Below are 23,701 nucleotides of genomic sequence, written 5' to 3'. Positions count from 1 at the left end.
TTCTGAGATGGCAACAGCCTTCTGCTTTGCCCTTTGGAAGTCTTCAGCTTTTTGCTTTCATGTCGCCAAATCAAAGACGTGGAAAATCATTTCCTTTCGTTAAGCTGCTCATGATCTTTACGTTTGCTGAAAGCAGCTTATGTGGGAGAACTCTGATTTTTTGTTTAACGGTTATATAAGTAGTCCCTGCATTTGCATTTGAGGAGGGCGTCTTTTAAAAGCCTGATTTTCAAACTGGGCTTATTAGTTCTGCGTGATCAGACCCCGCAAAACAGAAGGAAATAATAAGAATCAACTTGGATACTGTTGTGAGGTTTCCAACGGTGTTAGCTTTTCTGGGGAGATCTTAACAATCTAGGGTTGCCAGGTTTTTAACTTGTTGTGTCTGTAAACTCAGCCCAGCACTTAGAAATCAAACAATGAGGGAAAACATGAAATGCACAGTCAGCCAGAGGCGTAGCAAGGGGGGAAAGAACCCCATGTACTGGTGCGTCCTCCACCCCTGCCATGCCCCTGTCCTCCCCCACCCCACCCCACCCCAAAATGCCCTCGTCACACCCCCACAGAGGTCCATACCTGGTGCGTTGCACACCCACCTTATCCCCTTGGAGCTACGCCTCTGCAGTCAGCTTTGAACTGGCATTTGCAAGCTGCACTTTTAGCAGCAACTTAGTTGGCATGTGGACTTACCATTATGTTTATCTCCTTTCTGTGAGATATACCAGCATGGTAGACCAATCTCCCCCCCTCCCCCCCCCCCTCTGGGTAACTCCCCTAATTCCTGAGAACAATTGTTGTTGGCTATTAGTGGCAGCACATTCTGCAGGTGTGTTTCCAACAGAGGTTTGTGATGTGTTTACAGGATCAGGGCCACAAATAATTAGCCTGTGGCAGAGTTCATCAAGTTATTTTGCACCAGCCAGCACTCATTTACAAAGCTAAGAGGGAATGGGGCTTGTAGCCCAGATTGCTAGCAAGCAATCTGGGCTAGATTGGATTCCCTGCTAAAGTGGCACTCTCTATAGGAAGCCCTGGATATTCCCCACCTGTAGTCACTTACTGGCTAGAAAGGGAACAAGTAGTGTTCTCTGTATTGTCAGTGCAATAGTTTTCAGCTGCAAGGGCAGCAGCTGGTATATATACGACTTGTGGAAGGAGAACTTGAAACACCTTTTTTGATAGGCAAGTGGGTCTGGTTGTGTAAAGAACTGTGAGTGTGTTATATGCTAAGGTGGTGGTTTCCCTCGGTTGTTTCTGCACTGTTAACCAACCGTGAAGGTGTGTGTGATGTATTATGCATCTACTATGGAGAACGAAGTTGTTAAAAACCTGTAGGGGTGCTGAAGTCTCTGAAACTTTCAAGGTGAGCGTCAACCTTAATTCAGCGTGCTGTCTTTCTCCCCCCCTGGGCGTGTCTGGTGTGGTGTCAGAAGTGATCTTCTAGCTTCTTTACAGGATGCACTTGTCACTAGATGAACATTAAATCACTTCTGGGTTAAAACTGAGGCTACTAACTAAGTCAGGACATTTCTGGAACTTTGGAGGGTGGAGACTGAGGAGTAAAGGCAGGGTTTGGCCAGGAGAGAGGCCTCAGTTCGTCCTCCACAGCAGCTGTTTTCTCCAAGGTGCTGACCTCTTTGTCTAGAGATCAGTTGTGACTCCAGGAGATCATGTCCCACTTAGGAGTTGTCAAACCTACTTATGGCAAAGGTGTACACAGCCATCCTGTTTTTTGTGGTTGCCAGCTAATTGTGCTGGGAGGTCCGTAAGAGTAGTATGTAGGTCAGTCACTTGCTGCTTTTGCTCTTCTTAGTTGCAGTCACCGGCCCTGGGTTTGGAAATACCCGGAGATTTTTGGCAGTCCACGGTGTCCATAAAAATTCTCCCAACACATTTCAAATGAACAGATTTTCTTTCTTTCAGCTTTCTTCATTGTCTAACTTTCATATCCATGCATAGTAACAGGTAATACCATAGTGTTAATTATTTTGATCTTGGTTCCTTACACCAAAGGATCACTTCTAGTTCCTTTACGGCTGCCTTTCTCAGCCTCCATCTGGTTTCTTGGTTGCTGTCTCCCTTCTAGGATGGACAAAACAATGGCTGCTAAAAGGCAAGAAGAACCCATTTCCTCCTCTGCAAGTAGAGAAGAGGTGCAACAGCAGGTACATCTCTTCCATCTAAACATAGCTTAGTCTATCTTTCAGTAGTACAAGTGGAAGCCATGTGTTTCAGGGTGAGGGAGTAATAATGGCTTGCTGAGGGGGAGGAGTCCTCTCTTGTAAGAGTCCTTTCTTGTACCAGGGGGCATTCATTGAAAATGCTGGGGGGAAGAATTAGGACTAGTAAAAGGAAACACTTCTTCACACAACGTGTGATTGGTGTTTGGAATATGCTGCCACAGAAGGTGGTGATGGCCACTAACCTGGATAGCTTTAAAAGGGGCTTGGACAGATTTATGAAGTTGATCTATGGCTACCAATCTTGATCCTCCTTGATCTCAGATTGCAAAATGCCTTAGCAGACCCGGTGCTCAGGAGCAGCAGCAGCAGAAGGCCCTTGCTTTCACATCCTGCACGTGACCTCCTAAAGGCACCTGGTGGGCCACTGTGAGTAGCAGAGTGCTGGACTAGATGGACTCTGGTCTGATCCAGCAGGCTAGTTCTTATGTTCTTATTATTTTATCTGGCTGGGAACTCCTCCTCATTGAAGAATAGGACACACACACCCTGGCATCTGCTTCTGATGATTGAATGGATAGTATGCAGAACCCAGGCTTAGATACATGATGTGATTGGGGGAGGGGGGCAACAATTGGAGAAAAGTGCATGCAGAGTTTGTAGTAGAGCCCCGTTTCAAGAGGTGGGTTCTTATAAGAGTAATTGTCCTCTTTTCCTTTTATGTCCTTGAGTGGTACATGATGGATGTCCAAATGGGGATACAACTACTGCTGCTCTTGGAAGCAAAAGGACAAAACAGCAAGCGCAGTCAACTGACTTAATGTGTTCTATGGGGAAGAATCTGGAGGCTGGTTGATTGATCCTTCCTTGCTTCTGAAAGCTAGTAAATGTCCATGGGTGAAGAGTTCTTTTTTCATACCTCACTTTTCTCCATCTTTAAGGAGTCTCAAAGCAGCTCACCAATCACCTTCCCTTCCTCTCCCCACAACAGACACCTTGTGAGGCAGGTGGGGCTGAGAGAGTTTTGAGAGAACCGTGACGGCCCCAAGATGACCCAGCAGGCTTCATGTAGAGGAGAGTGGAAACAAACTTGGCTCTCCAGATTAGAGTCCACCACTCTTAACCACTGTACAACCATTCTTGTATTTCCTGCCTTGTGCAGGGGGTTGGACTAGATCAGGTGTCTGCAACCTGTGGCTCTCCAGATGTTCATGGACTACAATTGGCCATGCTGGTAGGGGCTGATGGGAATTGTAGTCCATGAACATCTGGAAAGCCACAGGTTGCAGACACCTGGACTAGATGACTAAAGGCCCCTTCCAACTCTTGATTCTTACCTCCCCCACCTATTCCAGTTTTGGTTATCTTGGCTTGAGCCAGCTGAGTGGCCTGAGGAAATGAATGGCTCACTGAGTGAATGGCTCACTGAGACAGGATATGAAGTTGAAATGTTGAGCACTTACAGATAAGCAGCGCAGTGGTGCAAAGGTTTCTGACAGTAACACTGATCTCTATAGCAACTGCTGTAAATTGGGGAGCTGCCCCAATATCTGGTGTTTCTATACTGCAACTTGAATTCTGGTATAAGTAAATGAGGGTTTAAATAAATGATGAGGCTATTAAATGTGGAAAGATGAGTTCATACCCTGCTCATTCCCCTCACTGGGTCCATCCGACCCAGAAGTATGTCTTCAGTAGTTAGTAGCAGCAGCTGCTGATCAGGGGCTTAGATTGGAGGTCTCCTGGAATGTTTTTAATTAGAGGTGTCAACAATGCCCATAAGTGGTCAGGCTTAAAGTGGTTTCCAATTGCTCTGCTTACGGGAGAATGAGCCCATGACCCCCCTCGCCCAAACCCCTTGCCCAGCAACAGAAAACTAAATTGTCTTGGTAGATATAGCCCATGGTGGTGAACCTTTGGCACTCCAGATGTTATGGACTACAATTCCCATCAGCTCCTGCCAGCGCATCCAATTGGCCATGCTGACAAGGGCTGATGGAATTGTAGTCCATAACATCTGGAGTGCCAAAGGTTCGCCATCACTGAAGGCCAGGGGTCTTCAAACTATGGCCCTCCAGATGTTCATTGACTACAATTCCCATGAGCCCTACCACCTGGCCATGCTGGCAGGGGATGATGGGAATTGTAGTCCATGAACATCTGGAGGGCCGTAGTTTGAAGACCCCTGCTGAAGGCCATGATTCTCTCCTTATTTTATCCTGCTTAAGAATGTGGTCGTGAGACTGACCAACCTACCTCTGGTGAGCTCTGCCTACAACATGGCTGCCTCTGCGTATGCTTCGTCCAAAGAGCACCACCCCTACGTCAAAGCAGTCCTGGATTTGGCTGAGAAAGGCATGAAGCATGTCTCCAGTGTGGCTACTAGCAGTGTTCAACCCCTCCTGATGAAACTTGGACCCCAGGGTGAGTAAGCTACAGAGGAAATGCTGTCAGATGCTAGAATCATTTATGAATATTTTGAGCGTTGTCTGGAGTAAACCAAGAATAACTTCCTTAAAAAAAAAGGCAAATAGCCCAAGACCTACCAGAATCTTCTCAACAACTTGCTTAGAAGAAGAAGAGTTAGATTTATATCCCCCCTTTCTTTCCTGTAAGGAGACTCAAAGGGGCTTACAATCTCATTTCCCTTCCCCCCCCCACAACAAACACCCTGTGAGGTGGGTGGGGCTGAGAGAGCTCCAAAGAACTGTGACTAGCCCAAGGTCACCCAGTTGGCATGTGTTGGGAGTACACAAGCTAATCTGGTTCCCCAGGTAAGCCTCCACAGCTCAAGTGGCAGAGTGGAGAATCAAACCCGGTTCTCCAGATTAGAGTGCACCTGATCTTAACCACTACACCACGCTGGCTCTCGCATCATGCTGGCTGCTTAGCCATCTTGCCAGGATGGCCATCCTCCAGGAGGGGCCTGGAGATCTCCCAGAATTAAAACTGATGTCCAGATAAACAGATTAGTTACCTTGAAGAACAGAACAGCTTTGGAGGGGCGACTCTATGGCATTATGGTTCCACCCCCAAATCTCCAGCCCTGAGGTGGCAATCATACATCTTGTCCAGGGACGTGTATAAAACCTGGGCTGAAACGACTCCAGATTCTGATACCCTGCAACTAATACAAAATGTGCAACAGACCACTTACAATTACGTTTTCCTTGACCTACTTGGTGAATTTTGAAGGAGAATGAAGAAGACGGCTCTGTTTTCCACAAGCTTATGTGGAGCATGGCTGCTTGGTGATCTGGGGAAGGTTAGGGGTATGATCCATGCCCATCAAGTGGATTCTGTAGAACTTGCTGGTGAAGGAAAAAATGAGGATCACCACATATGGTGGTTATCAGCTCTGGTAACAGAGAAAGAGCTTGGATCCTAAGTTCTAGGTAAACATTGCTAAATGGATTGCTTGTGGTATAGTGGTTAAGAGCAGGTGCATTCTTTACTAGAATTTACTAGAACCAGGGGGCATTCATTGAAAATGCTGGGGGGAAGAATTAGGACTAATTAAAGGAAACACTTCTTCACGCATCGTGTGAAGGCCTTGGACAGATTTATGGAGGAGAAGTCAATTTATGGCTACCAATCTTGATCTGCCTTGATCTGAGGTTGCAAATGCCTGAGCAGACCAGGTGCTCAAGAGCAGCAGCAGCAGCAGGCCATTGCTTTCACCTCCTGCATGTGAGCTCCCCAAGGCACCTGGTGGGCCACTGCGAGTAGCAGAGTGCTGGACTAGATGGACTCTGGTCTGATCCAGCAGGCTAGTTCTTATGTTCTTATGTTCTTATTCTAATCTGGAGGAACCGGGTTTGATTCCCTGCTCTGCCGCTTGAGCTTTGGAGGCTTATCTGGGGAATTCAGATTAGCCTGTGCACTCCAACACACGCCAGCTGGGTGACCTTGGGCTAGTCACAGTTCTTCTGAGCTCTCTCAGCCCCACCTACCTCACAGGGTGTTTGTTGTGAGGGGGGAAGGGCAAGGAGATCGTAAGCCCCTTTGAGTCTCCTACAGGAGAGAAAGGGGGGATATAAATCCAAACTCCTCCTCCTCCTTCTTTTTCTTCTTCTTCTTCTCCTTTTTCTTCTTGTTGTATCCTTAAATTTAAGAAACCAATGTGCTGCTTTTCTGTACCTTGACTGAGGCTTATAAGATGCTGCTATTAATGGGTCCTAGTGTTTTGGGAAAGCATATCAATTCTTTGACTACAGTTCTTGAAGGCAAAGCATTGTCACATTTATCTATGACTAGTGTAACACCCAAGTAACATCCTTTATGTTGCTGCAAAGACAATTCTGTGCCCCTAAAAGCTGGATCTTGTGCTCTATATACACTAATTAGCCTGCCAATTCTATAATAACTATAATTTTACTAATTGGAGGCTCAAACAAGTACTACAACCTCACGTCTGACCAGTGCAAAAAAATAGCTTTTCCTCCCCACAGTCTCAGCCAGGGTTGCCTTTGTCCTTTCCAGGTCTAGCTTGAGACAAGAGTAACACTTTGTGCTTCACAAATGACTCAAAGAAACTGCATATTAAAATACAGACTGCAGCAAACAAAAGGAACACGGCGTCTAATGACAAAGTTGCAAGATGCTAATGAGATTTTTTTTCATGTGGCCCTGAGTTAACTGTATTCAGTGATAGTGGCTTTCATATATTATCAAGGACAGGAAAATTCATCAGTCCTTGACTTTGTATTCATCTGATAAAGAACAGAATGAATACCAGATTGCTGGTGCGGATGTGATAATAGCTGTGATATTCAGGTGGATGTGAAAAATAGCATGCACGGTAATATGAAATGGGTTTGTGGATGTACAGTTTGTAACTTGCGCATTATGTCATTTGGACTCCTACTTTGATATTATGAACATATACAATACGATGTACAATATACATATACAATACAACCTGAGCAGTATGGTGTTCACTAGTATTTTGCAAATTTGTACATATGGACTGTATCATGATTGTATGCCCATATGCCCACCTGTGCTTTATGCTACTAGCTGCCGTAGACTCGGCAGAGACCGGAAAAGATGCAGGTGAATGTATTGTTGAAAACTTTCGTGGCTGGAAGAATCAACTGGATGTTGAGTGTTTTCCAGGCTGTGTGGCTGTGCTCTGGTAGTTTCTGCTCCTGATGTTTCACCACATCTATGGCTGGCATCTTCAGAGGTGCCATGACATGCCTTTGAAAATGTCAGCCACAGATGCGGTTGAAACGTTAGGCGCAGAAACTACCAGACCACAGCATGGAAAACCCACAACATTCCAACGTGGGTAAATCTGCCTAAATATAAGGGAATGGGGGCAGAACTAGATGGAAGTTTATTTTCAGTGGCTGCCATTTCTAGTTCTTGAAGAAATAGGTGATGTATTAAAACACACTTGTGCACGTTGAGATTCACGATGTTAAACATCTGTGTTCTAAACACCGTGGAATGTTAGAAAATTGAAGGGTTTGTTTAGGGTATTCTTCTGAAGATGTAAGATTTTCTATAAGAGGGAAAGATGATTTTATATTTTAATAGGCATGGCAATGATTTCTAACAAACTTGGGAGACATGACTGCAGTGACGCCTGGAGGTATATGTATTTGTTAATCAACAATGCAAGTATTTTTAAAAAAACCTTACTGGAATCCCAAAAGAACCACATTAACCATAAGATGGTAGTTGGTTCCACAACCATCAGATAACCAAAGAAGTTGGGGGGAAAGGACAAAGACCTTGTATATAGAAATATCAAGGTCAGTTCCCCCAAAGCTAAGGCTCATTCCGCACATGCAGAATAATGCACTTTCAAACTGCTTTCAGTGCTCTTTGAAGCTGTGCGGAATGGCAAAATCCACTTGCAAACAGTTGTGAAAGTGGTTTGAAAACGCATTATTTTGCGTGTGTGTAACCTCAGCTTGTGGGTTCTGTGGGGCAGTACTTGGAAGGAGTTGCAAAGAACCAAATTCTTAAAACAACAAAATGGTTTACTTTTCTTTACAATTAACACTTTTAAAAAACATCAACATTTAACGCTACAATTCAAGGTCCTGTTCAGGTTGCATTTCAAGTCCTTCTATTTACAGTCTACTGATATTGCCAAGTCCAAATCTTCTTTGCAAGTTGGCTGGCTCCTGAAGACTCCAAGGGCTTGATGGTGGTTGCACTACATGATGAAGGCTCTCCAGTGAGAACTCTCACCCATTACAAACCACAAAAGAGAAACCCTGAAACAATAAACTCCAACATTTACAACATATAGCAAAACAACAACTACCTTCCCAGTAGTTCCCAACAACATTTCAGTTACCTTAACAAGGTGTTATAGGGCTTATAGAAATCAAGGTCCTAGGTCTGGTACCCTTTGTCTTCTGCAAAGAGCTCTTCTTGTACCTTTCTGTTGTCTCTGAGTCTCCACCCCTTTACTGGGTCAACTCCATTCTGGGCCAATCCATTCTGGGCATGGGGGTTAAGCATTCTCCCCACTAAAAATTCCCAGTAGTCCCCGGACAGTAATTACAATGGGAGAAACTCTTGAAATCATTGCACAATGATTTCCCCAGAGATTCCTGGTACTCTGAGGATCCACATTTGGTGCATCTGAAATGCAGAACATTGTCTTTCCTTGCAAGTGATTTCCAACTGTTCCAAACTTAGCTGCACTAAAGTTTCTGCAAACTTTTCCAGCAAATGTTGCGATTCAGCCAATTAGTTTGCAGAAGGGATTGGGGTTGTAACTGGAATCCCTCCTTCATGCAACTGCTAAACAGAATCATGTGCTTCAAATTCACATAGCAACATCTCTCTTGAACTTACATCACATAACAAAACAGTTATGGGGATCAAAACCCCCCAACTTGCTGCACATTTCCATTGCAAGCAATTTATATTTGCAATCTCACTTTCCAAGCCCCACGCTTATTGGGGCTTTCATTTGTAAACCTCAGCTTGTGGTTCTAGGGGGGGGTACTTGGAAGGAGTTGCAAAGAAACTTTCAAATTTTTAAACAACAAAATGGCTTACTTCTTACAATTACACACACTTTTAAAACATCAACATTTAACGCTATAATTCAAGTCCTGTTCAGGCTTTGCATTTCAAGTCTTTCTATTTTACAGTCTACTGATATTGCCAAGTCCAAATCTTCTTTGTGAGGTTGGCTGGCTCCTGAAGACCTCCAAGAGAGCTTGATGAACAGGTTTTCGTAACATGATGAAGGTCTCCAGGAGAACTCTCACCCATTACAACCACAAAAGAAAACCCTGAAACAATAAACTCCAACATTTACAACATAGCAAAACAACAACTACCTTCCCAGTAGTTCCCAAACAATATTTCAGTTACCTTTACCAAGGTGTTAAGGGCTTGAGAGTAGAAATCAAGGTAACCGAGTCTGGTACCCTTGTTCCTCTGCAAAGAGCTCTTTCAGCCTTTCTGCTGCTCTGAGTCTCCACCCCCTTACTGGGTCAACCCATTCTGGGCCAATCCATTCTGGGCATGGGGGTTACATGTGCGGAAGGGGCCAAAGATTATATAGAATCAAAGAATCTTTAATCAAATTGTAGATGTTAATAACTGTGAATAAACACCATCATTATAGTCTGTTTCACATAAAGATGTTTGTTGATTCCTGTTGAAAGATGTTTGTTGATTCCTCCACCACAAAGTGTGTTGGACCTTCTTTGTTGTAGAATTGCTCCACTCCAAGGCCCTAGTGCTCTCACTTCTAGCTTCTTCGCCTATCTGGGTTTTGAAAGTAAAAATACATTTAGGCATAAATGCTCTGAGATCAAAGTACCATGTTCAATAATGCACAGAATAAGTTTTGACAAAGGCAATGCATAAAAATGGATGGCAATTCTCACATTCGTTCAGAACGATATTATAATGCGGAAGCATACAACTTTCTCAGCCGCTCCGCCTCAGCTGACCAAACTGAAATCTTTATGTGAAAGAGAGTATAGTTATTCCCTTCCCTACTCAGCTGTGGTTTACATCTAGGGTCCCTCCACCATCATTGGGACCCATGGCCTCTTCTCCCCCCTTTTTTCTCCTTGTTGAGAAGGGTTTTTAAAATGGCTTACTTGTGGACGCTGATTTTATATTGTTTACTGTATTGTATTGAACACTGCTTTTAATGGGTTTTTTAGTATTTATGTTTTTGGAGTTTATATCGTTTTATAATTTGTATTAGTTCGATGCTCCATCTATTTTGTTGTGTGTGTTGTGTTGTACACTGCCCAGAGCCCTTTGGGGGAAGGGCGGTATATAAATCTGATCATGAAAGAAAGAAAGAAAGAAAGAAAGAAAGAAAGAAAGAAAGAAAGAAAGAAAGAAAGAAAGAAAGAAAGAAAGAAAGGTGCCTTCCCTTAGTGTTAATATTTATTAATTTTTGTGAAATTAACCCTTGAGAATGTAGGGTACCCCCCCACCCACCTCTTTGGTTATTGGGTTTCCTCTGGGTTCAGATTTTTCTTTTCCACCCTTAATCATTTTCCAAAACCACCTGTCTGGAAATTGTACCACAGGGATCCTTGAACTACTGTAAGATTGATAGATGCATGGAATAATAGTGACTACTGACTAAAAGAGGCCTGCTCTGTAGTTTCAGTGGCAGGTCAGTACGTCTCAATGGGTCTGGATAAACTGGAGGAGAAGCTGCCAATCCTCCATCAGACAGCTGACCAGGTAACCTGCACCAACTAGTTACCCTCCTTCTTCCCGCCCTACGACTCGATTAGCAAACTCTTGTAATCTAGTTTAAAATTTTGATAACAGTTTACCAGCTTCAGGGATAAACTTCCCTAGTAGGGTTGCCAGCTTTGGGTGGGGAAATACCTGGAAGCTGGGAAGGAGGTGGATTCCAAGAAGAGTGGAGTTTAGGAAAAGGAGGGACTTGAATGGGGCATAATACCATAGACTCCACCTTCCAGAGTGGCCATTTTCTCTGGGGGAACTGATCTCTGAAACCCAGAAACCAATTGTAATCTCAGGTGATCTCCAGTCACCACCTGGATGTTGCCAACTCTGTTCCCTAACTATGTCTGCAAGGGCCTTGCCTCACAGCAGACCTCTTAGATTCAGTGGTTCTCAACCTGGGGGTCGGGACCCCTTTGGGGGGATCGAATGACCCTTTCATAGGGGTCGCCTAAGACTCTCTGCATCAGTGTTCTCCATCTGTAAAATGAATGAATGTTAGGGTTGGGGGTCACCACAACACGAGGAACTGTATTAAAGGGTCGCGACATTAAGAAGTTTGAGAACCACTGACTTGCTTGTGCATGGTGAAAGGTGGGGGGGAGGGGCTGCCATAGTAATGAAGTCCACGCAAGAAGTGAGGAGTCTTTATTGAGGAATGATATGTTGGTAATTCTCTCTGGTAAGAGATACCTTTGCATTACAAGCAGAGTTGCATGGAGACAAGACACAGCAGAACTTCCCCAGGTGTGTGTGTGCTGGCAACAAAGAAAACTTGGAATCAATTTGTAGTTTCTAGCCAATAAGAGGAGTTTTTATTAGTGAACTCCGTTCTGGATAGAAAGGTGAAGAGACAGGTTCTCCATTCTAATCTTATCCAGCTGGATGGTGAGAGATGCCGTCTGCATCCCTCTCCACACATAGTGCAAGATGGAAGGGGTGTGTAAGGATGGTAGAGAGAGGAAAAGAAGCAGGAAGGAGGTTCCCTGAAAATAGCAATCTACGCATCAAAGGGATAGTGTCGGAGTGGTAGAGAAAAGTGTCCAGTGTCTTGACCCCCTCTAGCCATCTGACTCACAGATAAATCCTCCTCTGTCACTGAGGCAGGAAACAGCGTGAAGTCCTTCACTTCCAACCCTATACACTTCACTTCCAACCCTACAGGGATATTTGGTTTATACAGCAAAGTTTGCCCAGTCATAGAAGAATTATACTGCAAGCGGTAAAAATAAAACTCCCAAGAACTAGAGCAAAGGTAAACGAAAGTTGCACTTATTCTAGTAGTTTTGGTTTACATTCCGGTTGCAGTTGAAAGGGGAGAGAGAAATCTAATCCAAAGAAGGCTATCCCTGTCGCAAGTGGCCAGATAATCCAGGGTCACATGTGTGGAAATACAAGGGCATGGTTTCTACAGGAGAAACCTGCAGAGACGTGTGACTCTGTGAAGTGTCATGTGGAGAATGAAAAAAGTAAAAATATTTTATTAGGGAACTAGATACTAGGACCCCTGACCTAGATGGCTCCAGCTAGCTGATCCTGTTAGATCTTGGAAACTGAGCAGAGTTGGCCCTGGTCACCATGTGGATGGGAGACCACCAAAGAATAACACAGCTGCTACGCAGAGGTAGGCAAAGGGAAACAACCTTTGTCAGTCTTTTGCCTTAAAGAGTCTATGGAGTCACCACAATTTGGCTGTGATTTGGTAGGACTTTACGCGTACTTGGCATAGCACTTGCTTTTTTATTGCCGCTGGCTGTTGCATTCACTCATCCACTAAGCTATTTCCCTGCTGGTCAGTTGCTGCCACTTAAGATTCTGTTGAAGAGCTTAAAGCTGTATGGATGGCCCAATTACAATGGTGAGAACTAAGGGTAGAGATGCCGCTTATTTAGAGAATTGGTTCTTCTACTGATGAGTAAAGAGCCAAGGGCTGACCTTAGTCATGCATATATAGTCAGGGTTCTGCAACCTGCGTGAGTCTTCTTCCTTTAGATAAGCCATGGATACTACAGCCCCTTCGCCATCAGCCCCTGCCAGCATGGGAATTGTAGTCCATGAACATCTGGAGAGCTGCAGGTTGCAGACCCCTGTGCTTGCTGAACAAGCAAGGAAGTGAAAAATAGAGTCCATCTGAAGGGTAGAGAAGCCATCATTTACCAATACACTGAGCTGCTCTTGCCTGGCTTAGTAATGATGAAACTGATTTTTTTTAGGTTGTTTCAGATATGCAAGAATTGGTGTCAGCAAAAGTGGCCGGTGCCAAAGAAGCTGTGACGAAGGCTGTGCAAAGTGGCAAGGAAGTAGTCATAGAAATGGGAATGGGCAAGATGGCCTTGAACGCAGCAGATGTGGTGCTAGAGAAGTCTGAAGAGTTGCTGGACCGCTATCTCCCAATGATGGATGAAGAGCTAGGTAAGCAAGAACCCATCTATGTCTAATGGCCTTGTGCGGATCAAAAAATCCATATGACAGGGCTATAACAGACGGTACATCTTTGCAAATCCAGTGGGGGGAACACTGTTCCATTAAAAGTGGGCTGAAAAAAAAAGGAACCACAATCTTATGAAAACTCACAAAACTGCTATTGCCACCTTAAGTTGCCAAGGCAACCCCTCATAAAGTTGAAAACCTCCGGGTGGTAGCTGGTAATCTCCTGCTGTTACAACTGATCTCCAGGTGATAGATAGTTCACCTGGAGAAAATGGCCACATTGAAAGGAGAACTGTATGGCATTATGCCTCATTGAAGTCCCAACCTTCCCAAACCTTGGTCGATTCCCCACTTACCATCGACCACCCTTGCTGTGCGCTACTCTCAGTAAGGTCGGTCATTTCTTGGCGCATCTCCCGAAAGTTTCTCTCACTCAATCTCGCCGGGCTTCAGCGCAGGGTCATCAAAAGGTGCCGTTTTGAGGAGCGCCAGGAATGACGCACACTGAGGGGGCGCAAGAGTGGCAGCGTCGAGGTGGCTGCGTTGTCGCCGGCCCTGTAGTGGGAAGTACCGCGGGACCCCATGCTACTTGGCGAGAGTAGCGCACAGCAGATGGTAAGTGGGGAATCAACCCTTATCTTCCTTAGGTTCCACCCCCAAAGTCTTTTACATATTTCCCAGCCCAGAGATGACAACTCTAACTCCTCACAATGCCAAGGTCTCTGCCATGGGTTGTCCAGCATTGGATGTCCAGTAGCTTGTCAGAGAGCAGCAAAACCTACACCTGATTGTACACAACAATGTGAGATGGAGGCCTTGTCATTAAGTGGTTGCTTTGGCACCCAAAATGCTTGGTGGTAGTGGCCGCATAAGCCTTGAAGTGGGGAATGGCGAGCAGGGAGAAGGCAATTTTTCTATGAACCAGATCCTCATGGGTCCGTCTCTTGTTGGATTTGGTCTTTGGTATGATTAACTAGGTGCCTGTTCTTTCCATCCCCATGTCTGAGAGGCCAACCGCAACTGGGCACCTACATCTAATTTCCAAGTACGAATGATCACAATGTGATTATTTTTATAGCTGAGCTAGCAGAATCTACACCCGCAGGGGTCGACACAGCTTCTGAGGATCGGGGCTACTTCGTGCGTCTTGGCTCTCTATCAAATATGCTCCGACACCGGTCCTACCAGCATGCTGTAGCGAGCATGAAAATCACTAGAAGTAACATCAGAGAAGCTTTCTCTTGGCTGCATCAGTACATCGGACAGGTGAGATCTTTGCTTATTTCTGCCGTTTCTGTATCTTTCTCTGCTCCCTTTTCTGGTCCATAACATCTAGGTTTTTCTTCTAAATATTCCCTTAAGCTTGGAATCTCATCAGCATTAGTGTTTTCTACTGCAGTTTGCAGGAATCAAAAAAGGTGCCTACTTCTAAGACTGCAGCAGGAAATGTGTTTACCTACAAGCAGTGGTGGGATCCAACCGGTTCGCACCCACCTCGGCAGAACCGGTTGTTAAAATGGTGCTTGTAAACAACTAGTTGTTAAATTATTTGAATCCCACCACCGGAACCGGTTGTTAAATTGTTTGAATCCCACTACTGCCTACAAGGTTATCCTGCAAAAGCAGCAGGATGTCCCCACTATCTTGGAAGCTTAGGGAAAGAGATCCCAGGCACTTAAGAGCATAAGAACATAAGAACGAGCCAGCTGGATCAGACCAGAGTCCATCTAGTCCAGCTCTCTGCTACTCGCAGTGGCCCACCAGGTGCATTTGGGAGCTCACCTGCAGGAGATGAACGCAATGGCCTTCTGCTGCGGCTGTTGCTCCCGAGCCCCTGGTCTGTTAAGGCATTTGCAATCTCAGATCAAAGAGGATCAAGATTGGTAGCCATAAATCGACTTCTCCTCCATAAATCTGTCCAAGCCCCCTTTAAAGCTATCCAGGTTAGTGGCCATCACCACCTCCTGTGGTAGCATATTCCAAACACCAATCACACGTTGCATGAAGAAGTCGCCATGGCATCCTCAGGGACTTCAGGTTCTATTGGGGACTCATATTTGAAGAAGTCTAAAAGACTGTCGGGGTGAATCGAGGCAACAGCAGCCTTCTGCAGAGCCAACTTTTGTTTTAAATTTGCAATTTCATTGAGACAGGCGGAATGATCAGCGTCCTGTTTTGCTGCTTTCTTTTCTTGGGCCATAAAACGTGCCACAGTCTGGGTATCATTTAACTGCTTAGTTAGATCAGAAACTTCCTGATTACGTTCCTGGAGGAGTTGCTGGGTTTTTATTAACTCATCTGCAGCTGCTTGATGGGTGCGGGAGGTTACAAGGAGGGCCATATTGTCTCTGTTAAGGCCTGCTATCTCATGGGCATGAGTTTGAATCTCCTTCCCATGCTCCTTTTTAAGAGTTTCAATTTCCACATCTTTTTCCCTAATTTTCTGGTCATGGTCTTTATTAAGATTCTGAATCTCTATATCTTTTGTCTCCCTGAAGACGGAGAGCACTTTCTCATGAGTGTTATTAAGGGTTTGAATTTTTGCATCTTTTATTTCTTTGAGGGCAGCCAGCTCTTTATCATGGGCCTTATTAAGGTTCTGAATTTCTCTATCTTTGGTTTCTGTGAGTGCAGAAAGCTCCTTATGGGCTTTTCTAAGGTCCTGAATCTCTGTATTTTTCGTCTCTCTAAGTACGGAATGCTCTTTAGCGTGGGCCTCCTGCATTGCTCTGATTTCGGTAGCATGTTGCTCATTTAATTTCTGCTGGGCAGCAGTCATAGTCTGGATGGTATGGCATACATGGTTATAATTGCTGGTGGATGCTTGAAGTGCATTGAACAAGCCCCAGACTGCTGTGGCAGCCTTGTTTGATCGTCCCCATTTCTTGGCTTTGCATAAGACAGCGAAATTCTCAAGAAAAGTTGTGAGTGGGTCAGGGCAATCGAATGCGTCTGCTGCCCAAGGGTCAGGTCCTTGTTGAGCGATCCATTGATGGGCTTTAGTGCCAAAATGAAGCTCCTCTTTTAAAATGCTTTTGCCACTGTTAGAGACTGTAGTTGCAGACATATTAAAAAGAGAAAAGGTTTTTCCTGCTAATTTTTTTCTTACACAAACTGTGATATTATACCTGCCGCAGGGAAGGACGTGCTCCTTATTTGAAGAGGGTCCTTTATAAACCCTTTATCAGAGGGTGCTAGCTCTTTAAAAAAAATCTTACTAGGCAGGCAAATAACACAGGTGGCTTTTAGGTCACGCACCTTATTTTAGGAGGGTTACCTTCTAGATGGACTCACACAGATAGTAAGTGAAAAAACTGCCTCTTCATGTGAGAGGGGTTTCACTACCAGAATGTTCTGTTGGTTGAGTTATTGCCAACAGCAACACCCCTTATGCTAGCCACACAATCAAGGATCTGTGCGCTAAAATGTGGATGCTTGTGCAAAACACTTGAGTGTAAACTTTCTTAATGGGAAGGATCCTTTCCTATCTTGGGTCTCTTTCAAGAGGCTGGCCACTTTACTGCTGGCTTTTAAGTTGCAGAGAATGTTTTGAAATATCCTAAAAGTAGTCTCCAAGCTTCCCTTGGCCTGGAAGGAATTGCTGATGTCACTTTAACGCAGACAGCAGTGAATGAGCAAAGCAGGCTGGATGTCTTTTGCAGACAGACAGCTATTAGGCACAAATCTGAATGAGAATGCCCCTTCCTGGAGGAACAGACGCACAAATCAAGGGCTGCCTGTATGTCTCTTATGGACAGACAGCTCAGAGAACACTTTAAACACAAATGGCTGGGGTCTTAGCTAAAGACCACAGCAAGAGAACAGGAGCACAGAAGCAAATGTCCTGGCTAGTCAACCACAGCCAAAACACTAGAACTTAGACAAATGCTGGGGCTGCCTTTTGCAAGCCACAGCGGAGATTCTCAGATTTCTGAGGTCTCAAGTTTTAAAGTCTCTATCTGACTCTCTGATTGCATACCTAGCTTTTCAGGCTGAACTGAACTCTCTTATTTAGTACCTCACTAGTCAAGCGAATTTTAAACCTTAGATTAGTACTTCGCCTTTCGGGCGGAATTCAACTATTTCTGAGGCCTGCCTGACTCTCAGAACTAAGCAAAGCTTGTGGGTGCCTCTACTGCGTACTTCGCCTTTCGGGCGGAATTTACAGGCAACCACGAAATAAACAAGCACTATGGATCCTTTCTCAAAAGGGGAGGGGAAGGGGAGAACAAGCTAGCTTTAACACCCAAAAAGGGTCCCTAACAGTATGATTGTCCCTGTTGAGCGAGATCCCCCTAGGCTAAAATTATGGTTTTCTACTTCCCCATGGCAGAGAGTGCCAGGTTACGACCTTAACCTCACCCACTTGCAATACAGACTGGCTCACTGACAGAGCTAGTGGCCAGCTGTGGACGTCTTGATGAGGCAGATCAGGAGATGAAGGAAAAACCACCCCAAATTCCCTTTTTTCCGTCTCTAGATGCACACACACAGTTTAAATAAAGCTCTTGCAGAATTCCAATGCCAGAAACTTCCCTACGTCTGCTCACCAGCAAAGCTTGCTCTTTTGGCAAAGCAGGTCCTGCCCCAGCAATTCTCCACCAAAACTGTTACTGGCCTAACAGGGGTAAGGGTTTTATTAAAGGGATTCTCCACCAGCTGCTAAAAGTGTAACAGCACACATAGGGTTTTTAAAAGTAGATCAATGGGGAATGAACGGTCACGTTGGCAGCAAGAGGGGCCAAGAGGAGATCTTTTAGACTGTATAATACAGGGAAGGAATTCTGGCAAAGAATATTCCACAGAGAAGCAATAGTCCAAATTGAGTTTAAACGTTTTATATAAATTTGTTCAAAAATACACACACACAGTAAGACATAAGGGCACATACATTCAAGTTTCCTAGCAGGTTTGAAAGATAGATTGGATGATAGAGGAGGGAATGGGGGTTGTTGTGGGGTAATACATTACCTAATGATTCTTTGAAGAGTAGAAGTAGAAGGCAGGGATTCCATGCCAGCACAGAAACCCAATGAAGGACGAATTCATGTCTCAACACCAACAAGAACATCTGGCAATGAGCAAACTGCTGCAGGTGAACTAAACTTTTATAAGGTGGGTCGTTCCTTGGTGGGAAAGGAACCAATCACACTAAGTTTCACATCTGTGCTGGGTTTGGGGGTGCTGAGGTAATTAGTCAGCTCATCTACTGCTAAACCCGGGACAATGGGGCCAAAATTGCTTTGTTAAGCTAAACGAGGAAACACTGAAAGGCTTCCATGCAGATTAACTCTTGAGAGTCACTGCCCAGGATATTCAGATTTAGCTGAGACATTTAGATCAGGATAAGGTAAGTGGGTTTTAGGAGAGTCATGACAAAGGGAAGGAAATGCAAAGGAACAACTATTTGTTGCTGACCTGGGTTCCCAGAAGAGATAGGAAGTGCAGTGTTTGATAGCAAGTTGGTTTTCCATATTCTTTGTCTTAACAGTATCTATAGCAAGGTGTGGTAATCAAGCATTCTAGTTACTCAAATGAGACCTCCAGGTTATGCTGGAGTAACTCATTATCTTAGCTTTTGTTAAAGTAGTTTTGACCTTTTGGCTGTGGTCAGGTGATCATGTGGCTACCTACACCCATAGGAGTGCGTTTTGGCAACTGGCTTTTGCCAATATTATTTAAAAGCAGAAATATATATAAATAATATTCTGGGGGTCCTTTGGGTCGTTACAAAGTGTTTCCTTTTATTAGTCCTAATTCGTCCCCCCAGCATCTTCAATGAATGCCCCCTGGTTCTAGTATTGTGAGAAAGAGAGAAAAATTTCTCTCTGTCAACATTTTCTACCCCATGCATAATTTTATAGACTTCAATCATATCCCCCCTCAGACATCTCCTCTCCAAACTAAAGAGTCCCAAACGCTGCAGCCTCTCCTCATAGGGAAGGTGCTCCAGTCCCTCAATCATCCTTGTTGCCCTTCTCTGCACTTTTTCTATCTCCTCAATATCCTTTTTGAGATGCGGTGACCAGAACTGGACACAGTACTCCAAGTGCAGTTGCACCACTGCTTTATATAAGGGCATGACAATATTTGCAGTTTTATTCTCAATTCCTTTCCTAATTATCCCCAGCCTAGAGTTTGCCTTTTTCACAGCTGCCATGCATTGAGTTGACATTCCCATGGAACTATCAACTAAGACGCCCAAATCCCTTTCCTGGTCTGTGACTGATAGCACTGACCCTTGTAGCTTGTATGTGAAGTTTGGATTTTTTGCCCCTATGTGCATCACTTTGCATTTTGCTACATTGAACTGCATTTGCCCACTCACCTAATTTATCAAGGTCCGCTTGGAGCTCTTCGCAATCCTTTGTGGTTCTCACCACCCTACACTTTGAGCCTGCAGGCGTCCTTGGAGATCTGGCAGGGCATGGTGTGTGCGGCCACAGAAATAACTGCCAGGGAGGCAGTGCCAGATTAATTTGGTAGCTAAAATAGCATATGCTACAGGCTCCACGTTTTCAAGGTCCTTGCGTTAAATGTTTGCAAGCTGTCGGCTCAAGCTAAATCTAGAAAACATAACTTTTCAATTGTAGTCTGCTTACTTTTGACATTTGAAATTGATACCGACATGTAAGTGATAGTGTGACTGGCACGTCAGACATTTGTCATATTATCTGGCTGTGTATCAAATGAAAACATTGAGATACTTTACTATGCAAGTGAATAGTTTGTGTTCAAATATTTATGTGCATTTATTTTAGATCTAGAAGAAGAAGAAGAAAAGTTTGGATTTATATCCCCCCTTTCTCTCCTGCAGGAGACTCAAAGGGGCTTACAATCTCCTTGCCATTCCCCCCTCACAACAAACACCCTGTGAGGTAGGTGGGGCTGAGAGAGCTCCGAGAAGCTGTGACTAGCCCAAGGTCACCCAGCTGGCGTGTGTGGGAGTGTACAGGCTAATCTGAATTCCCCACATAAGCCTCCACAGCTCAGGCGGCAGAGCGGGGAATCAAACCCGGTTCCTCCAGATTAGATTAGATACAGATCTAGGGTCCTTTTATAACGTATGCTTCAGGCCCCACACTAGCTTAATCCGGTCCTGCGTGGAGGATGGGGCCTGCCACAAAGTGGCTGCCACAGCTTGCTTTCAGTCATGCAGTAGATATCCTTGTGTTGTGCTGGTGGCTGCTGCCAAAGCAATATATTTAAAGGTCTGCACAGCCAATCAAATCTCTAGTTGCCAGTCAGAAGTTTTGCGGTGCAAAAGCTCAACCTCACCATACCCACATTCTAAACATACTTCGCAGACACCTGGAAAGATGTCCGTGGGTAACAGGGGCTCTTGGGGCAAGAACTAAAATTACGCCCCCCAACATCAGACACCCATTTTTTAAATAACTGTATCAACCACACACCCCTGTTCCCTGAAATACCTCCACACACGAGTGTCTCCATTCATATGCACCATAGTCATACAATAAAGACCATCTCTACAATAGACATCTCTGCTCTAAGGAATCCTTTCAATTATTGACCATCTCCCTGACATAATTGTTCTTCTCTAAAAGGAAACCAGTTATGAAGCTTCCCTGTTACTGGAAAAGAAAGAAAGATCTGTGAAGGCTAAGATTTTTTTTTGGGGGGGGGGGCAACATTTCTTTTGTGCTGTTGAGATCTAATAATATTGGTATTAAGATGTTCTGGGAAAGATGGTATCTGCAATACAAGGAAGAGAAGGAGGAAGAAGAAAAGGTGGAGAGAAATGGAGAGAGATGGAGATAGAAGGAAAGAGAAAGAAGAAATTATCTTACTATATAATTTCTGCTTTAACATGTAACATTAAGGCTTATGCTTTACTTTAGATTGGTTTCAACTCTGGTTTTGGATTTTTGTAATCTGAACCCTATGACATGATCTATATCAGGGGTCTGCAACCTGTGGCTCTCCAGATGTTCATGGATTACAGTTCCCATCAGCCCCTGCCAGCATGTCCATGAACATCTGGAGAGCCACAGGTTGCAGACCCCTGATCTATATGAAGCCACTCTGGCTGCCTTCCTGACCTGTAGGGAGGGGGGTGGGCAGCCAAATGTGCTTCCTATGTGGAGACAACCTTCTCATATTATCCCAAGATCCACCTCTGGTGGGCACCATCTTGGAGTTCCTTGGCTTAGGCCCATGGTGGTGAACCTTTGGCACTCCAGATGTTATGGACTACAATTCCCATCAGCCCCTGCCAGCATGGCCAGTTGGCCATTCTGGCAGGGGCTGATGGGAATTGTAGTCCATAACATCTGGAGTGCCAAAGGTTAGCCACCACTGGCTTAGGTAATATTAGTTTCTGTATGTCAGTGTTTTGAGGGGCTGCCTCATTAGATAATAATCCACAGCCTTCTCTGAACCAAAGTATGAGCTAAATCAAAGTTTGGTCTTAATGGCACTGCTGATGTCTCCAAAGACTTGCAGTTGCCAATGGCACTTATAGGCTGCATACATGAAGAGACAAACTGGGGAACATCTGATGGTAGATCTTTGCTCTGCAAAAGGCCTTCACTGCTACCAGCCTTCCTTGAAATAAGAATGGCAATCAATCTTGGACCATTCTAGGCCATTGACATGGTTCATATTGGACAAATGAAACCTTACAGCCACTGGCAGAAACAATTTGCCCAAAAATCCATTTCCAACTTGGCATCTGAGGGCGTAGGACTGTTTGACCTGGGGAGTGTCTGGAATAGACCAAAGATAGAAAGATTGCATGGCTGGCTTGCTCTTGTATACTCATATGTATGAAGAGACAAAAACAGAGCAGCGGGAGTAGATAAAATAGGTGTGTAGCTAGCAGTAAAAGTTCAATTTGAAAGGCATCTTGAAGGGTTGGGTTGGATGGATTCATGGTTATCTTTCAGCATCTTTTCCCATATCTGTTAACAGATCTTTGTTTTGTCTCTCTAGCAGAAAGCTTTGACAATGTCCTTGAAGTGCTCTAACAACCTGCTCTTGTTTATCTCTAGATAGAGCACACAAAGGAAGATGTTGTCCAGGAAGGCCAGGAAAAGCTGTATCAGGTATGGCTGGACTGCAGCCTAGGAAGAGTAGGGTTGCCAGGTTGAGAAACACCTGAATATCTTGGGGGTAGAGCTTAAGGAGGGTGGGGTCTACGGCAGGGAGGGACTTCAGTGGGCAATAATGCCATCTTCCAAAGCAGCCATCTTTTCCAGGTGAAGTGATCTTTGTCACCTGGAGATCAATGGTAACAGCAGGACATCTCCAGCAACCATGTGGAGGTTAAAAACCAATATATCTGCTACAGAGCTGGCACAATAAATTCATCTGGCAGCTTGGGTATTTTTTGCTTGGACCACCTGGAGGTTGGCAAACCTCAGGAAGAGCCCAAACGTGCTGTTGGCAGTAGGAGTGTTTGAAAGTTGAGATCTGCTAACTTGACGACACTTTTCTTCATCACAGATAGAAACCGTGGCCATGTCTTCCCGTGTCACCGAACAGCTGAAGATGGCATTCAGGAACCTCATTGCCAATATCCAAGGTCTGCCGGGTAGCCTTCAACATAACTTGCAGCAGACATATCTAGGCATGGAAGAGCTCCATGTGTCCTTTGCCAATGCGAAGTCTTTCCATGACCTCTCAAACATCCTTCTAAGTCGACGTCAAGACAGGTTCCTCAAAGCCCAGGATTGTGTAGAGGGTGTTCTGGAATATGTGGTCAATAACACTCCATTGTCTTGGCTTGTAGGGCCGCTTGCTCCTGGACCTGACAAACCAGGAGATATAGCAGAGCACAAAAAACCTAATGATGGGCAAAGAAAGGTCTTAAACATGCCAGAACAATAGGAAAATCTGTGATCTTGAGTTTCCACGGTGTGTCCTTCTGACTGGAATTTAGGAAGGGCAAAGTACCCAAGCTGGGATTTGCATATCTTGGAGGGAACACGTACCTTTGCAAGGAACATAACTAAATTATGGCCCTGGAGCGTTCCTGTCTTCCAAAATGCGGTTCTGGGAGATTCAATAATAATAGAAAATCAGCTAATTTGATCTCCCTTTGGAGGCATCAGACTTGACAAGTAAAACAGCCGAACTGACTCATCTCATACTTGTAATTTCAGTTCTGTTAAATATGTATAGCCGCAAGTTGAGTGCAGCCCGTGTATCTTTGCAGCCGGACTCGGATCCAGAATAAATGTGATTATAGTGCACTAAAGACGTTTTCCTCTTGTCATTCAAAGGAACAATTTGAAGGCTTTGCTGTGGTTGGCACAGAGCTGTTCTGTTCTACTGGACAGTGATATGCCCAAATTGGCATTGTGGGAACCGCAATCCTGTACTCAGAATAACTCATGCTAAACTCCCTCTGATGCTATGCCTGA

At 44.6% G+C, this 23,701-nt stretch overlaps 1 protein-coding gene across 1 annotated transcript; it reads left to right on the top strand.

Moving 5' to 3' along the window:
• Window positions 1–419: 419 nt before the first annotated feature.
• Window positions 420–23,165, top strand: LOC125435319 (perilipin-3-like). The gene is made up of 9 exons (XM_048501508.1): window positions 420–487; window positions 2,087–2,165; window positions 4,409–4,604; window positions 10,792–10,874; window positions 13,097–13,295; window positions 14,392–14,579; window positions 17,794–17,940; window positions 22,328–22,381; window positions 22,782–23,165. The coding sequence occupies exons 1-9, from the start codon at window positions 420–422 to the stop codon at window positions 23,163–23,165; spliced, it is 1,398 nt and encodes a 465-aa protein (XP_048357465.1).
• The last annotated feature ends 536 nt before the right edge of the window (window positions 23,166–23,701 follow it).

This window comes from Sphaerodactylus townsendi, linkage group LG06, assembly GCF_021028975.2.
Source record: "Sphaerodactylus townsendi isolate TG3544 linkage group LG06, MPM_Stown_v2.3, whole genome shotgun sequence".
Taxonomy (NCBI): Eukaryota; Metazoa; Chordata; class Lepidosauria; order Squamata; family Sphaerodactylidae; genus Sphaerodactylus; species Sphaerodactylus townsendi.
This window is presented reverse-complemented; position numbering and strand designations above follow the sequence as displayed.

Coding starts and splice junctions, on each gene's coding strand:
- LOC125435319 (XM_048501508.1), top strand. CDS start 420: ATGAGGGAAAACATGAAATGCACAGTCAGCCAGAGGCGTAGCAAGGGG. Junction 4,605..10,791: donor GATGAAACTTGGACCCCAGG/GTGAGTAAGCTA, acceptor CCTGCTCTGTAG/TTTCAGTGGCAGGTCAGTAC. Junction 14,580..17,793: donor TGCATCAGTACATCGGACAG/GTGAGATCTTTG, acceptor TTCCGTCTCTAG/ATGCACACACACAGTTTAAA.